A 16585-nucleotide genomic window follows, 5' to 3' on the forward strand; every position below is an offset into this window, starting at 1 on the left:
ATTTTGTAACCTAATATTCATTGGCAATGCAATTTTTGTGCCTTCAAAGCATCAAATTGATTTAATATCGGCATATAATTAATTATGAGATATATTCCCACATCCTCATATTGTACTTTTCATCTCTCTCTCTCTCTTTTTTATATTTGTTTTTCACTAAACTAAGTTTTATGAACTGTCTGAACCCCACCACCACCATCCATTTAACTGGGCCACAGTGAACAATCAGAAACTGAAAAAATGTTTTAGAAATCGAAAGATTCTATTCTGCACTGGAAATAGAAACTATTTACAGCAATGATATATAGAAAAATATCCGTCAGTTGAAGGGAATAATCTTAAATTCCAATGATGCTGTGTTTGCGATTCTTAATGCAGTGCACTAGGGAAACATGAATTACTATTTTACAACAGTAATTTGCGCCAACTCGGCAATCACTTTTCAATAATGTGTAGTAACTGAACGGACTTCCGACTGTTTTTTTAACTGGAGAAAATAAACACATACAGCTAAAAACTACAGGTTGCAGGGGTAAACCAGCTGCCACACCGGGCTTTTGTCTCGCTAGCACCTGCACCTGATTCGGAAGGTAGTAGGACTAATAGGTGAGATCATAGTCCTATGCTACAAACAGAATGGGCATTTTTATCTTGTGGCCATCCACAATGATAAACATAATGGCGGATGCACACACATGCAATCATACCTTTTTTTTCCCCGAATAATAACGAGCAACAGGTAGAGGAAATATCTGTTTCCATTGCATTATTTGTGCTTTCCCGAATAATATATTCAGATTCAAGTACGTCCTTAGTTTTTAATGAATATCTCTTCAACCAGTGTGTCACCATGCCATCCCTGTCTGCTCAGGGAAGCCTCTGTCATTCATGCTCCAGTATGACACAGAGCTCTGGGTTACACTACACTACACTAAACAATTCAGGATGTGCTTGTCTCAACAACTGGACACCCCTCTCTCCAACCCACCCACCCATGCCTGCCACCAACTCTCCCTTCACACACGCTCCTTTCCTCTGCGCACTGCAGAATCAAAGGTCATTCAATTTTTCTGGGCAAACTTGAAAAATGCAGTGTCTGTAACCCTGGCTCTTTTTTCTTTGTCACTTGTACATTTCAATCCACTCTCAAGACTGCGCCTGTCTGCCCTGTCCTCAGGAGAGCCGACACTGACTCCTAAACACGAACAATTCTGGCCCCATCTCCATGCCCCCGCCCTCCAAAATTCTTGAGTGTGTCTGTAGTTGCCACATCTTTAGTTCCACTTGGATGAAAACAAACTTGATGAACCCCTCCAGCCCAGTCGCCTTTTCTCCCGTGTAGATGACTGTAATAAGGGAAGTCCTACTCCTTCCATCTCCATCCTCCTTGTCTTCATCACACTCTTTGACTCCACCATCTCCAAACCCCTCCTCCTGGATCCTCCTGTCACCCTTACACCTCACCTCTTACATCTCCAGCAGAAAACAGTCTCTCTGTAAAATCAATGCACCTGATCCTGTTGACCCACAGTGTGTGCCAGAGGTCAACATTAGGGCCTCTCTTCTTCATTACCTACCTCATCATTCTCCTCAGCCCATTACTGACACACCATGGCATCAGGTTCCACAGCTTTGCTGACGTCGACGATTGTGTATTTCCACTAAACCTTCCTCTAAATTGCCCTCTGAACAAGCAACCCTGCCTTCACCACATTTATACCTGGGAAAAAAATCTCCTCACACTTATTTGTAAGGAAAAGAAATTCTCCTCATCAGCCTCTGATCTACATCTTCTGAACCTCAAGACGCAAACATCTGTATAGTTGACAAAGATTCCCTTTCCCGAGCTGGTTAAAAGCCTTGTGGTTATCCTGGACAGCTCCCTTTACTCTGAGCCACGTATCAGCTCAAGCACAGTCCACTTTCACCTCCATGTCTGTCACTATACTCACTCCTACACGGTAAGACACTGAATGTTTCATGAGTAGTTGGGATTGTGGTAAGATGAGAATATGTGCAGGAAGGTGTTCAGTTTGACGAGATCGTTTAGTTTGACACAGGTTCTATTGAAGACTACTCTATTGCCATTGATTTACATATAATGGATAATCCATTTAAGTATTGGTTTGAATTATACAGAGCAGAGGACTTCAGCAATAACTGCTGTGTATATAATTCAATGTGTCAGATGGGCTGAACTAAACCTAGTGAATGACACTGTGGTCTTTGGTACCATGGGGTACACCACTGTGGTAGACCCACCTAAACGTCAGTTTAATGAAGATGGGGTTGAGTGAAAATGATGAGAGCCATACTGGCGTAAAGGCATCTCCAACACATCATATAACTGCTCCACGCAGATAAATAAAATAGAGCATATCTGTCATGAAATGTCCCATCTATCTTCTGCCGCATAAGCAAAAGCTTTAAAAAATAAAAGAGATTAGACTCTCTCCAACATCCAGAGACTGATGTCATTGTTTCGCATGGACGTTTTTCAGTCTCTTCATTAAAGAGGAGTTACATGCAGCAATTCTAAATGTTTCATGGCACAGACGACTGCATTTTTCAAAAATAGACCTTAGGCTTCCGTACCCAATGGGATCCCCAACACTCAGGGAGGCTTCTCAGAACTACTGACACAAAAATAATAAGCCAGCAAAGGTGCTTCACAGCTATTCAGAAAATGCCTTTAAATGAAACACCCACATGACTTCATAATTTAAGTTATACTTGCCATATAATTACATAATTTATAATATAAACCAGAGTAATGAACATTCAAGTGGCTGTTCTGAGCAGCTGCAACATAATGTCACGTCAAATCATGTCACAGATGAATGCTTCTAAGTCAGGGGTAAGAACTGTCCCTGTCAAACTCATTTACACAGAGTAAACGGCTGAAAATTACAGGTAAACCCCTCAGTCACTTCTTGACATAATATAATATGACAAAAACAAAATAGATATAAAAAAAGCTCTCCAGATATAGTGAAAACAGAAAGCTCTGAGAGGTTTTGAGCTTTTGAATTTTGGACAGAGAGGTTAAAAGCCTTAGAGTGCTGTGTGAAAAAAACAAATTTCAACAGCCTCTCTGCTCAGAAGTCCATTTGGTTAAAATCTGAGAGAAACACACTGTGCGTGTGTGTGTGTGTGTGTGTGTGTGTGAGAGAGAGAGGGAGAGAATGTTTTCTTGCATTTTCTTTAACACACTCAAAGGTTGCACTGCACCTTTTGAATGATTCATGGAAGACCATTAACCCAGAAACACTTCTGTAGAGATGATAACCAAGTCAAACCAGAGAGGCTCGAGTTCAAATAAAGAAAAGAGAGAAAGACAGAGGCTGTGTATTTAATGAATAAATCAATCAATCATAATAATCAATGTCAGTGATGTCACTGTTATTATTATTAGATAAGGACAGATCATTAAAAGGTAGGGGAAGAGAAGAAAAGATTGTAAACAAGACTTTGGAGATGATGAAACAGTGCTAGAGACAAAGTAGCTCTGAGACCTGAGACAAACAGGCAAAGTGTTCTTTCCTCTCCCTCTCACTACTGACCTAAATACTGTCCGTAATCCTCCCTGACAGCACTGACATGCCCTTCACTCCCAACACTGTGACAAATTATATTATATTAGGGTAACTGAGCCATCAACCACCAGTGTCTCAACACTTCACCAGCAGTGTCTCAACACTTCACCAGCAGTGTCTCAGCACTTCACCAGCAGTGTCTCAGCACTTCACCAGCAGTGTCTCAGCACTTCAGCAGCAGTGTCTCAACACTTCACCAGCAGTGTCTCAGCACTTCACCAGCAGTGTCTCAGCACTTCACCACCAGTGTCTCAACACTTCACCAGCAGTGTCTCAGCACTTCACCAGCAGTGTCTCAGCACTTCAGCAGCAGTGTCTCAACACTTCACCAGCAGTGTCTCAGCACTTCACCAGCAGTGTCTCAGCACTTCACCAGCAGTGTCTCAACACTTCACCAGCAGTGTCTCAGCACTTCACCAGCAGTGTCTCAGCACTTCAGCAGCAGTGTCTCAACACTTCACCACCAGTGTCTCAACACTTCACCAGCAGTGTCTCAGCACTTCAGCAGCAGTGTCTCAACACTTCACCACCAGTGTCTCAACACTTCACCAGCAGTGTCTCAGCACTTCAGCCACATCGAAGGGTCAGTCCTCACAGGGTACGCATGACACATGGTTTCTTGTTTGTGTTCTGTCAGAGGAGACTCTGGAGACAAAGATTGTTGGTACCATGCCTCCAGTTAATCGCCTTGTTTTCTAATTTGTTCCTGATCGAGGCAGTTGGGGGGGGGGGGGGGGGGCCTGACACTGATGACATTATAAAGGTGCGTTTTGCAGCTGTGTAGCAAAGGGAGAACACAGCTGACAGGAGCCAGACAGGAGAGCTGCAGGTCACAGGGTACTGTACCAATCTGGGCTCTTCAGCCTTTGTCATGGTATCACACCAGGGCATAGAATTAACTGTCTGTAAAACTGTCAGCATCATTTGGTGATTTGTGGACATTGTAACAGCCCTACCTAATGCTTTAATCCATAAATTTATGCTGCTTGCTACAAACACAGAAGTGTAATGTACTTCTAATGGCCCATTTAGTGGTGTGTGTCCGTCAGGCCCTGCAGAAACGTATACTGTTACTAATTTTTATTTATTTGGCTGGAGTAAGGGAAAGAGTGACATCATTTTAATTCTGCATTTTAAAGACTAGAAGAACCGTTAAAAGGGTGGTGTGAAAACAGGCAGTTTTGTGGCATCATAGCAGTTGAAGTATGCTGTACCTTTTACATAATCCCAATCCAATTAAGAGAACTGTTTGTATTAACATAATTATAGCTTGTATTGCACAGCCATAACTGTCTGTTCTGTATGTTCCCCATACAATGTTTGCATATCCAAAGGAATTGTAGTAAAAAATGTTTTGATGTGATTGCTGTCTCTGTCTCTCACCATGTATCTCCTCTATTTCAAGCCCTATGCTTAAATCAGTAGGATGAACACTGTGGTACAGTAGTAGTAGCTGATTTAAGTAATCTGCACGAGACTGGAACATTGTTGTGCATGAAAATGCCTTCAGTGTGAGTGACAAGAGCAAAATATATGGTCAAAAGGAGAGAAGCGTACCCGTTTGCGTAGGTTGCAGGTGAGGATTAGGTTTCGAGAGAAGGAGCTGGCGAAAGCTGTGTAGAAGTCCAGTACTTTGAGTAGTGCCTCTCTCTTTATGATGTGCAGGTCACAGTAGGTAAGCGCACGTACATTGGCACATGCATGAGCTAGTGTTGTCTCCTTCCAGAACACATCTCCAAATACATCTCCTTTACCTGATGGAGAGAGAGAGATTGCAAGAGAGACTGTTTTACATAAGCTTACAGTTTTTTTTTTCAATCAGTCAATCTATACACACACACACACACACACACACACACATATATATATATATATATAATGAATGTATATATTGTCTGAACTATGGGGGAGGACAGGAGGCAACTGAATCACCATTCAGTAATAGCCCATTCTATGATTATCTGAATAGTGTTGGCAAAAACATACAGGAAGTGGTGTTGCAGAAGGCAAGTGCAGATATATGCCACCTCTAGGGAACTGATAAGCCCATACTATGTGTCAACGCATGGAAGAGAAATTTTTGTTTTTGTTTTTGTTAATTCTTCACAAACTAATAAAATCACTGAGTGTGATCATTTCAACCAGAAGACTCACATTTTTATCAAACTGTTAATATTACCCTCACTAAAGACAGAGTTTAGATATCTAATATCAGTTTTCAACTCCCAAGACACAGGGGAGACCAAAATGAGACAGGAGAAAGGCCTGCAAAATCATTATATTTCCAGAGAAGGACGAGTTTCATTTTAAACCTAAAGGTACCCGTCTGAAACATCAGAAGTGACAAACAACTGATTCCTCTGGGAGATCTAAGTGCAAAGCCTGCTGGCCACAGCAGATTTGGCCCCTCATGTTCCCTAACATCTAGGCTGTTATGGGACGGGCCATATAGGAATGCATATGGTTAGAGGCTACAGGACTCTGGCTTGCTTTCACATATGACAGTGCTGAGGGTAACATAAATCACTTTTTGTTTATGTTGCAGGATCAGACACCAGTCAGAGAAGTTTTAAGCAAACTACACACAGATGTCATCACAAGACATCCCAGGAATAAGAAGTAGATTGACAAATGCAATGAAACTCTGACTGCAATGCCCTTTTTCAGATATAAAGATGTAGCTAAGCTTGTAAGAGACCATCTTAGATAGTGCTTTAATAATCTTTGAGAGGAAGCCTGCAAACACTAACAACTGCTTTGAAGCAAAATCCATTTGCTTCCCATTATTGAACATAAGGGCATCATCTTTTTGCAAAATAACAATGGTCAGCCAATCAGAGGAACCTCCAGATATCCACAGTGACCCAGAACGAAGGTAAACAAACTGCTATGTCCTGCACCTATGAAAACTGGGTCCAGATTAGCAAGGGCATTTAGCAGCAAAAGGCGGCATCAGATGAATGTTTGATGGAATGAAGAAAGCCTTTGGCTTATTTTTCTAAAAATCAGAACCATTAAAAACCATTAGCAGAGAAACAATCATCAACAGAGGCAAACAAATGGAGATGAGCGGAGCACTATCCAAGAGTTTTACTGTAGGGACAACTCCTGTTATCCCATCAGCCATGAATGCAACCCCAAAATGAAAAATGGAGATGGTGCAAAGCTGACCCTAAAAAAACAGGCTTAAGGAAAACCATTTGTCAGCAACAAGATTTCCTAACCTCGCCCCAAGCTTCATTTACCCTATATGAGCTCTTTTGTCAAGGTAAGAAGGATAGAATTGCTTATCTGGTCACCAAATTGTGAACCTTTTCAAAAAAAGGAAACGGGTATGACTGCAACCACTATAGGTGCATCTCCTTCTTCAGCATGTGTTGTTCTGACTAGACTCAGGAAACTAGCTGAACATATGTAGCGCCCCATCAGTCATGGTGAATCCAAGCTAAGAGGTCTACAGTGAATATCATCTTCAGTCTTTGACAGCTAGTCGAGCAGGGAACAGAACATCCCTACAATGTCACATTCATAAAGATAAGCAGAGCCTTGAACCAGTCGGCAGGGACATTCTCCTCCATATGATTATGCAAACAGGCCACACCCTAAAGACACATAGTAAGGGCAGGTTCTTCTATGAGAACCCGAAAGGCAAAGTTCAGTGCTGTTCAAAACTACTGGGAGCTATTCCAAGTTCACAAAACTGTTCAAAGCCCTGATGCCTTGATCCTCAGGAAAGCATCAGCCTTCACACCAGATCTGATGGAAAACTTTTTCAAAGGATCTGGTGGAAATGTCTTCAACGTGTCTTCTCCCAGAGATAAAACCAAAGCAAAGTCTTGTTATTGCTGACTGAATTTAAGAAGGCTCAGTAATACATGGTCATTTGATAAATATATGCAGGATTTCAGAAATATTCAGGATGACAATATATAAATTTTCCTGAATGTTACTGCGAATGCAGCTTCCTATCCTCAATGCATTTAACTTATATTAGTGTTTAGATTGGTAAATGTCTCCTGACAGGCGGGGGTTTGTCATTCTGAATATTTTCGAAATCCTCCAAAAATGCAGCTATTTTTAATCTTTAAAAATAGTTTAGAAATAATTTGATATATTCTGTGGTTGTTGTCTGTGGTCTTTGCAACCTTTGTGAAACGTACTGCAGAACAGGGTTATTACAGTTTTGAAATTTTCATCAGTTTTTACTTTTATTTAGTCTTTCAGTTCGATCTGTGATTTCAGTTTAGTTTTAGTTAGTTTTACGAGTGCATAAGTAGTTTTATTTTTATTTTTATTTGAGGAATGGACTAGTTTTACTTTAGTTTTTAATTAGTTTTAGTGTCAGTTTTATTTTTTCAGGTATTATGAGGAAAGCCTTAATTTATAGAAGCTGAAAAAGGAATAAAGAAAACAAAAGAAGATGAAAAGGAAAACGAAGCTGATTTTACCTGCAATTCTATTCTGTTTTAGTTCATGTTGCATTGTTCATTGTAGCTTTTATTTAGTTTTCATCTTTTTGTTTTAATTTTTATTTCACTAACAAAATTATTTTTTCACTGATAGTTTTAGTTTTAGTCTTAGTTTTTGTTAACTATCATAACCCTGCTGCAGAAATTTTTTTTAATTAATTTTTTTGCGCCTAGAACGTGAATGTGCAAACAATGTCTGTCTGTTTGAAATAGTGCATACAGGGAGAGATTATTGTTAAACTCTAGTTCCCTGGACACACATGGCTATAATGGCTCCCTCTGCCCACTAAAACCGCTGTCGCAGGAGACATTTATCAATCTGAACAATAATATAAGTTAAACGCACTGAGAATAGGAGGCTGCATTCACAGTAACATTCAGGAAAGTTTATATATTGTCAACCTGAATATTTTTGAAATCCTGCATATATTTATCAACTGACCATGTATTACTAAGCCTTCTTAAATTCAGTCAGCAATAACAAGCAAGTCTCTGTACATATTCATCTAAAACTGAGATATTAGACACGAGATTACAATAGTATTAATATCAAAATAACCACAATAAGAAAGTTATACACTTATTTCACAAGATCTTGAACAAAAAAGCGCATAACATCTCCATGGAAAACCGCCACATTCCCAGCACCCCAGTGGAGCCCTGGAGAAAGAAACAAGTGACAAGATCTGCCCCTGCCCTCCTCCTTTCCTTCACCTCCCACTACTGTCCTCCTGCTGAGGTGCTTTGCTCTTAAGTCCTCCTGCATCATCTCAGCAGGCCACAGTCTCCACCCCCACTCTATCTCCTCCTCCTTCGCCAGCCTCTCACTGTCCTTCTGCGCACTGAAAAGCATTGCCTCCCCAGGATCTCCTGCCAAGCTGGTGGAGAACAAACCTCACACTGAAAGCTATTTGAGAAGGTGAATAACACACTCTATGACACTGTCACCTTGCCAACTCACACGGCTGACAGTCTAATGTGCTTCTTACAGTGGTCTCACTATCACTAATGAAGAGAGTGGAGCCATCCAGTTAAATGCATTAAAAGGGTTATCAAGAGAAAATATAAACAGTAGAGAGGAGGTGAAAGGCAATAGAACTACAAAGACTTTCTCTCCAAGTTCTTTGTGTCCTCTTAGCCCCACACTGACAACAACATGTTCAGTCTGATATAGTTGCCCTAAATCTCTTTTTGCAAATGCCTCATGTTGCTATGTAATCATTTTTATTTATATTTTATTTACTCATGTATCATTCTGCATTACACGATTTATTTCACCATTTCTAATCACTGCATTATTGCTTGGCATGGCATACGTACAGCAAACCTTCTGAGATTTCAGCATGATTGCTCTTAATGTCATTAGTCTTAAATTAAAATATTAGCTATGAAAGTGTATGTCCAGATGATCCCTGGATAAAACAGCACATGTAGGACATCACTGTGGTGATCATGCAAAGAAAGATCTCACAATTATACAAATATCAGTGGATAAAAATGGATCTGCAAACTCAGCTTCCCTTCATTTCTGGTCTGTTTTTTTTTCTGATGTGTCTTTTTTTCTGGCATATGGAGAAAAACCTGGTAACTTATTTTTAGACATTTACATAACTATCTCTTCACAAATGAGATGAGTCCAATCTTTTTCCTGTTTTTCTGCCAGATCCCCTCTACCTCATTCCCGCTCTTTCCTTAAACCACTTCTCAGCCCTTTATCATCTTGGACTCACCTAATATAGCAATGACCTCATCATCTTGGATGACCTCAAGTGATCCTGACACCACAAAGCACAGGGTGTCCACACTCTCACCAGCATGGAAGATGAGGTCACCGGGGGCAGAGTGGATGGTCTGGAACTCCACTGCGAGTGAGCGCAAGCAGCCGTCACTGGCCAATCGGAATGCCGGGTGCTCATTGAAGACCTTCCTATTGAGGTGGACACAGATGTCCGCCCGCATGTCCTTAGGGCAGATGGACAGCACCTGGAGAAAAGTAGAAAGACAGCTGTCTATACAATTTAATCTGTAATATTTATCTGTTTTGTTCCAATTTGAAGTCCAAAGGAATGAGCATAAATCTAATAAGTGTCTGCCCTTGGGCACTCCACACAGCACATGTTTTAAAAGCGTAACACCTTCACTGGTATCCTCACTAAGGTGTTTTGTTTCAGGTAGAGACACTTTATTTATGGTCAGTGTGTCACACCAATGACAAAGTTGTCAAAGGGACGCGTATGCTAGTCCTCAGCCTCCCAGGTTAGCGCATATGGCTCATGCTATGGTTGGGACCATTGAAAACACCAGGAATTGGCCAATCCAAATAGGGGTGAGATGAAGTATAAATGTGCTGGACAGATGTGTGTCGTTTCTTCTCTTCAGCCTAAGAAACTAGACTGATCTCAGTGACGCCGTAATGAACATCCCAGGTATACCTGTATGGGTGAGCCTCACCTTCTCTGTGTCAATGCCCTTGGTCATGGCCCAGGTAGAGACGATATAGTCCATGACCCTCTCACTCAGGCCCTTGGGCACCTGATAGAGTCTGAGGAAGTCTCGCACGTTGTTCAGCATCTCATGGTAGCGGTTGGTGTTGGCATACATCTGCTGGAATATGGTCGTCACGTTGCCAAAGATGGTGGCGTACAAGAGAGCTGGAGGTAAAAAAGAAAAAAAAAGGAGAACTTAACAAAGGAGCAGGAGTTTGGAACAATCTGGTCGACTGAGTAATTCACATGTGAACATAAGAAAGCTCTTTGTTTAAGAGTGATTTAGCCCATGTTCAGGGTCTCCATGGAAACCATCAATCCAATATAGTCTTGTGAGAGTTTCAGTGATTCTCACCTCTAGTATGAAAGAGAATAAAGAGAGTGGAAATCGGAGGGGACCGTGAGGAATGAAAACGAGGACAACTTTATGAGTTTAGGCAGCACTCAAGTTCTGTGATTCAGAATGCAACCTGTGCTGAGACTGAGTCATCAAATCACACCCTGTTTGTAGTCGGGTGAAGAAAAGCCCCAGTACAGAACATGCGGGGGTACGTGCAGAAAAAATTATTTTAACAGCCCGAAGCAGCCTTGCTCTTTTATCTCCCTCTCACCTTGTTTCTTCATCATACTTCTTCATTTCAGAGGATATGTTGAGCAAAGCCCCTTTTTACCTGTGCACTGACACCTCTAACCACCACACGCAACCTAATCTGATTGTTGTATGACTCTGTGGTCCAACGGATGACTTAAGGATGACCTCCAAGTTCCAACATCTTTTGATTAATTGGTTCCTTGGTACTTCCTGAATCTGTAGTGATGATTATAGTATTTAGAATGATTCCAGATTCCAATACTGATTTGAAAAAAAACTAATATGTCTACAGAAATGTCTACTGCGTTTTCAGAAACAAGTACTTAAACAAGGTGTTGCTGTGCATCAGGATTAACCTCAATAGTACATAATCATGCCACCTGTCAAGTTTGTCAAGAAGAAGAAGAAGAAACATTAGAATGCTCACTTGCAAATATCAGTAAGTTGCCAACAACACAATACCCAGATCTACTATCAGCCCAAGTTAATTCAAGTTAATTGCAGACCTCAAAACACAACACCAAATTTAAATATGAAAATGAAACATTAAATTTAAATTTTTTTATATGTTTCAAAACATACATATATATATGTGTGTGTGTGTATGTGTGTGTGTGTGTATTTTTTTTAATGTTAGTAAACCATTTCCCATAGGTGGTGCTACAAAGAGCAATGAAAATGGCATACCTCAATGACTCCTCATTCAGTGATGTGAAAGATAAAACTTTCATGCTGAAAATACTTTAATCAGATGCAAAATCCTTTCCTGTTTTTTCCCTTTGTGCCTCATTCACTTTCCACTGACTTCCTCATATTTTGATGCAGAGAAATTCTTTCTGCGAATTTATTACAAAGGGACTCTGTACTTGGGACCATTGCTTCAGGTGAATGTGGAAAGTACAGAATGCGGAGAGTTCAATTCTTGAATGTTACCATAGTAACCATTCAACAATGCCCCATCATATTTACTAAACATCTTGCAAATTGCTCTGCAGACAGTACAACACCACATCAAAATGAACTCAAAAGACATCAAATTAACAGCATGGCAATTTTCTATTATAATGACAAACCACGGCAGTCCTCCTCAATTTAAGTAACACTATTAGTTTCCAGAACTGCAACTTGCACAAAAATGATGGTCTTCACTGTAAAGCCTCAAAACACGACTTCTCAGGTCACGTTGGCTCTCTCAAGCCAGCATACAGTCTGTGTACAAACTCTCTCTTCCAGCCCCTTACACTGTAAAAAATTAAATTTGACGGTGTGATACAATGACAAGAGAAGCATAGACCTCATAAAATGAGGTTATTCGGAGCCTCACATACACAGAGTTTAAATGTCTGAGAGAGGGAAAGGTGAGAGCGGACATTTATCACCCCACTCTCATCCCTACAAGAGCATCCCTGAATGGAGGACAATGAGAATCAGTCAATAATGGTCTCAAATGCAGCTGCCGAAAATGATTTCAGATGAATATGCAGTCATTCAGCTCTCTGTGCTGTTCTCGTAACAGGACGAGAATTTGTGGATGCAGACCATTTACATTTGAGTAAACCAGTGTACTACTTTTTATTTTCATGAAAGACAAAAAATAAAAAAAATAAAAAGTTATTAAAATACATCTTCTACATATCTACCTGTATTAAATAATTATATCTGTTATTTGTTTCAGGGCTTTTCTCTGTAGCATCAGGGCTTTTTCTCTGTAGCATCTACATGTACGTCATTCCACAAGAAATTAAATCACCACCTCCACTAGTTGAGTTGGTGAATAATAAAGACTACATATTTAAAGTAACTATGACACAAGCACATGTACGTGAAAGCAGTAACCATGGTTACATAATACCTCTATATCTAAACCCTGTATGCGGTCAGATACCCCCTGGCATACACACACGGGGACACATACACACACACATGCACACACACACGCTTGCGCACACACACGTGCACACACATGCGAACACGCATACACACATGCAAACACACCAACACGCGCACACACACATACACACGCACATACACACACACAGCAACATTAGAGCGCTGAGAGATTTTCTGTAATTTCCAAAGCATTTTCATATGTTTTTGAGAATATGAAATGAGCCAGGGAGGTTAAATCTATGTACACCACTGGCATACAATTAAAAAATGTCTGACTGTTCATAGAAGCAAAGACAGAACAATTAAACAGAACAATGACACAGAGGCTATCATACACAAAACAACAGTCATCCTAAAACAATCAAAGGGACAAGAGACCTCCTACAGGAAATTAACCTTGAGCGAAAATATTGTTCCCTTTTACTGTGGCAGAGCACTAGGCCTGGGGCTTCCTTTCTGTTGTCACAATACAGGGGGAAGCTGAGCTCCATCAGAGCAGCCAGAGTGAGAGAAGAGAAGAGCAATCTGACCAGTGGATCTCCTCTATCATCATGAGCCATTCTTTAGAGAGACCCCAGAATTGGCCTTGTTCTCTCTGCAGTGCACTGCTGCTCACATAACAGCTCCAAAAACAAAGGTAACATTCAAGGCCATGCTCAGATACACTAAAGCTCACACGCACACACGCACACACACACACACACACACACACACACACACACACACACACACGCAAACACACACACCAGAGATACTCACAAGTCTTTGAGCTAGAGTCCAAGTCAAGTCTCAAGTCTTTGAGGGGCAAGTCCAAGTCAAGTCTCAAGTTTCTCATGGTTGTAATGAGCATTCTATCATCTGCTGCATGCCGTACGGTCTAATAAGAACACTGCATGGTTATATCTAAGGAATCCAAAGCATGTACTGTCTTATCACTCCTTTATCTATTAGCATACAGCAACAGCACTGATTAGATGTTTCGTATATGATCACTTTAAACAGGCTATTGCAATGCAGTATGAAAAAAACACACAATGAAAGTTAAAGACTGTATTTTGTGACATTTTTGTTATTTTTTGTTCTGCACACACAGGATACATGGTGTTGTTCATCTGTGTTGATTAAGTTACCAGACCATTTTTATAGTCATGGCAAAGCCAGCACTCTATGCAAACAAATGTGACAAGCAAACAAACACTCACTCATCTTTTCAAAATATTTGACAAATGCCATTCTAATCAAATTAACCGACATTAGCTACAAAGCTAGTAACAAGTTAATGTTAGATAGCTGATACCGAGCTAACATGCCTGCTAACTGTCCACAGGCACTAACGTTGACATTACCAAGTGACTAACTGACCTATCTGGGTGCATTTTTAGGTGCCAGATAAAATTAGATGTGGTCGATCCAACATCCTTTATTTTGATACCACACACCTTGTCATTCTTTTGTTTGGGCCTTGTGTGAAGGGATTCTAGCCAAAGGTTACCACAAATGGCACAGCAGCCTCAGTTATGCTTGCCATGGTTACGGTGTTGTTGCTGCAGCTTACAGTCATCTGTTGCCATGTGCATGCCTAAAGTTACGTTTGATAATATGGGAGGGAATGACATCCAGCTCATCAGACATTTCCTTAATGTTAATGCGCAAAAAATAACTAAATAAATAAATAAAACATAAAACAATGATTGCTCACAAGTCCCAAATCTCGAGTCCAGGTCGAGTCTCAAGCTTTTTGAGGACGAGTCTCAAGTTAAGTCACAAGTCACTGTGTGTGCGATTTAAGTGCGACTCGAGTCCAAGTCACAAACTCGAGTCCCCATCTGTGACACACACACACACGCACGCACATATATATACACACATATGCACACACACACATACATACTATCTATCTCTCTCTCTCTCTCTCTCTCTCTCTCTCTCAATAGCCAGGCACTTTGTATGGGGTTGTTTAATCTACATTCTGTGGGTTTGGGGGGAGCTAAGGAATGTCAGTCACGGAGTGTACTGAGCACTGAAAACTCAGTATCAAGCATTCTGTCAGCACTCCCTGAATGAACGTGACTCAGACAGTGAGTTAAGTGAGAAAGAACACTGGATCCAGACAGTAGAGGACCACAGCAGACTGGGAAAGAATACCTGTCAAACTTTTCTCTGAACAACATATAACCACAAAACGCTTAAGTATAGACTAGAACAGGTCAAATGAGGAGAGCAAAGCAATACTGTGTTTTATAATCACAACAACACAGCAGCCTTAAGAAACTGCAACTGTCTCAGCAACATCAATGCTGTCCTGCACTCTGAAGCATCTCTAAAATATTAATGTCAACAAAAAGACTAGAACGATATACTCACATCCCACCATCATCATGGCCACGGAGAAGATTTTCTCTCCATCCGTGGTGGGGGCGATGTTGCCGAAGCCAATGGTGGTTAGACTGGTCATGGTGAAGTACAGTGATGTGATGTAGAGAGAGTGTTTGCCTGGCCCGCCCTCCCACTGACCAGATCCACTCACGTTGTACCGGTACGGGGATCCGATGCTGGTTGCTAACTGGTACAGCCAGCTGTCGGTCTTAATGGTGTTCGTAAGCTCATCAATGACCTCATAATCTCCGATGCTGTACCAAATGCAAGCGAGCCAGTGGGCCACCAGGCCAAAAACACATACCAGTAAAACCAGTACGGCTGCCCCATACTCCAGGTAGTGGTCCAGTTTGCGGGCCACACGCCCCAAACGCAGCAGGCGTACCACTTTGAGAGAGCTGAACAGACTACTGATTCCCTGCAAAAGGGGAAGAAAGCAGGAAAGAAAGAGAGAGACAGTTAACAAGGGCATACAGGGTTGCAGGGAACGAGAATAGACAGATACTTCATCTCATCAAGGAATTACGAGATAATTTCAGAGTAATTTCAGAGTATTTCCTTAAAGCGGCAAAAACAAGATCTTTATACCTGATGTATATTGGAATTTGGCAGTAACACCAGCTTATGACTTTAATGTTGTGCAACTCAGCTTTAAATCAATACTACAAATCAAATACTAATTACCAGTCAAATACTGTTTTTAATACAAGGTCCATTTTAAAAAACTTTACTAATAAAACTGAACTCAGCTGAATTGAACTGAACTGAATTAAATAGAATTGAATTGAATTGAATTGAATTGAACTGAACTGAACTGAACTGAATTGAATTGAACTGAACTGGTCACATCACACTTCATGCCTGTGTATATTACATTTTTTGCACTCAGCTGCAAATTTTCTTTACTTATTGTTTGTGCTTTTTTCATATACTTTTTTTAATCCAATACTATATTCACCTTAACTTTTATAGGATTTTGGCAGTGTCTTTACATTACTTGTAATACACATATACCAGTATAATTTAAGTACAAATGACATCCATTATTAAACACATGTGAGGTTGCACAGAATCAGAGGCAGTCAATCCTGAAACCCATGCAGATTTTTCTTATGCACCTCATGTTTTCATACTCAAGCACAAATACAAGGATGTTTTTGGAGAATGTTATGTTGC

At 40.7% G+C, this 16585-nt stretch overlaps 1 protein-coding gene across 2 annotated transcripts in view; it reads right to left on the reverse strand.

Annotated features, from left to right (window-relative positions):
- kcnh5b (potassium voltage-gated channel, subfamily H (eag-related), member 5b) overlaps window positions 1-16585 on the reverse strand; it is a 36617-nt gene that overhangs the window by 4215 nt on the left and 15817 nt on the right. For both annotated transcript variants that reach the window (XM_030772625.1, XM_030772624.1), the window contains exons 7-10: window positions 15398-15827; window positions 10517-10716; window positions 9796-10048; window positions 5154-5350 (exon numbers count right to left, since the gene is read on the reverse strand). In XM_030772625.1, the coding sequence (XP_030628485.1) occupies window positions 5154-5350; window positions 9796-10048; window positions 10517-10716; window positions 15398-15827 (1080 nt within the window). The remainder of the gene's footprint in view (window positions 1-5153; window positions 5351-9795; window positions 10049-10516; window positions 10717-15397; window positions 15828-16585) is intronic.

The sequence above is a fragment of the Chanos chanos genome, chromosome 4 (genome assembly GCF_902362185.1).
Source record: "Chanos chanos chromosome 4, fChaCha1.1, whole genome shotgun sequence".
Classification (NCBI taxonomy): Eukaryota; Metazoa; Chordata; class Actinopteri; order Gonorynchiformes; family Chanidae; genus Chanos; species Chanos chanos.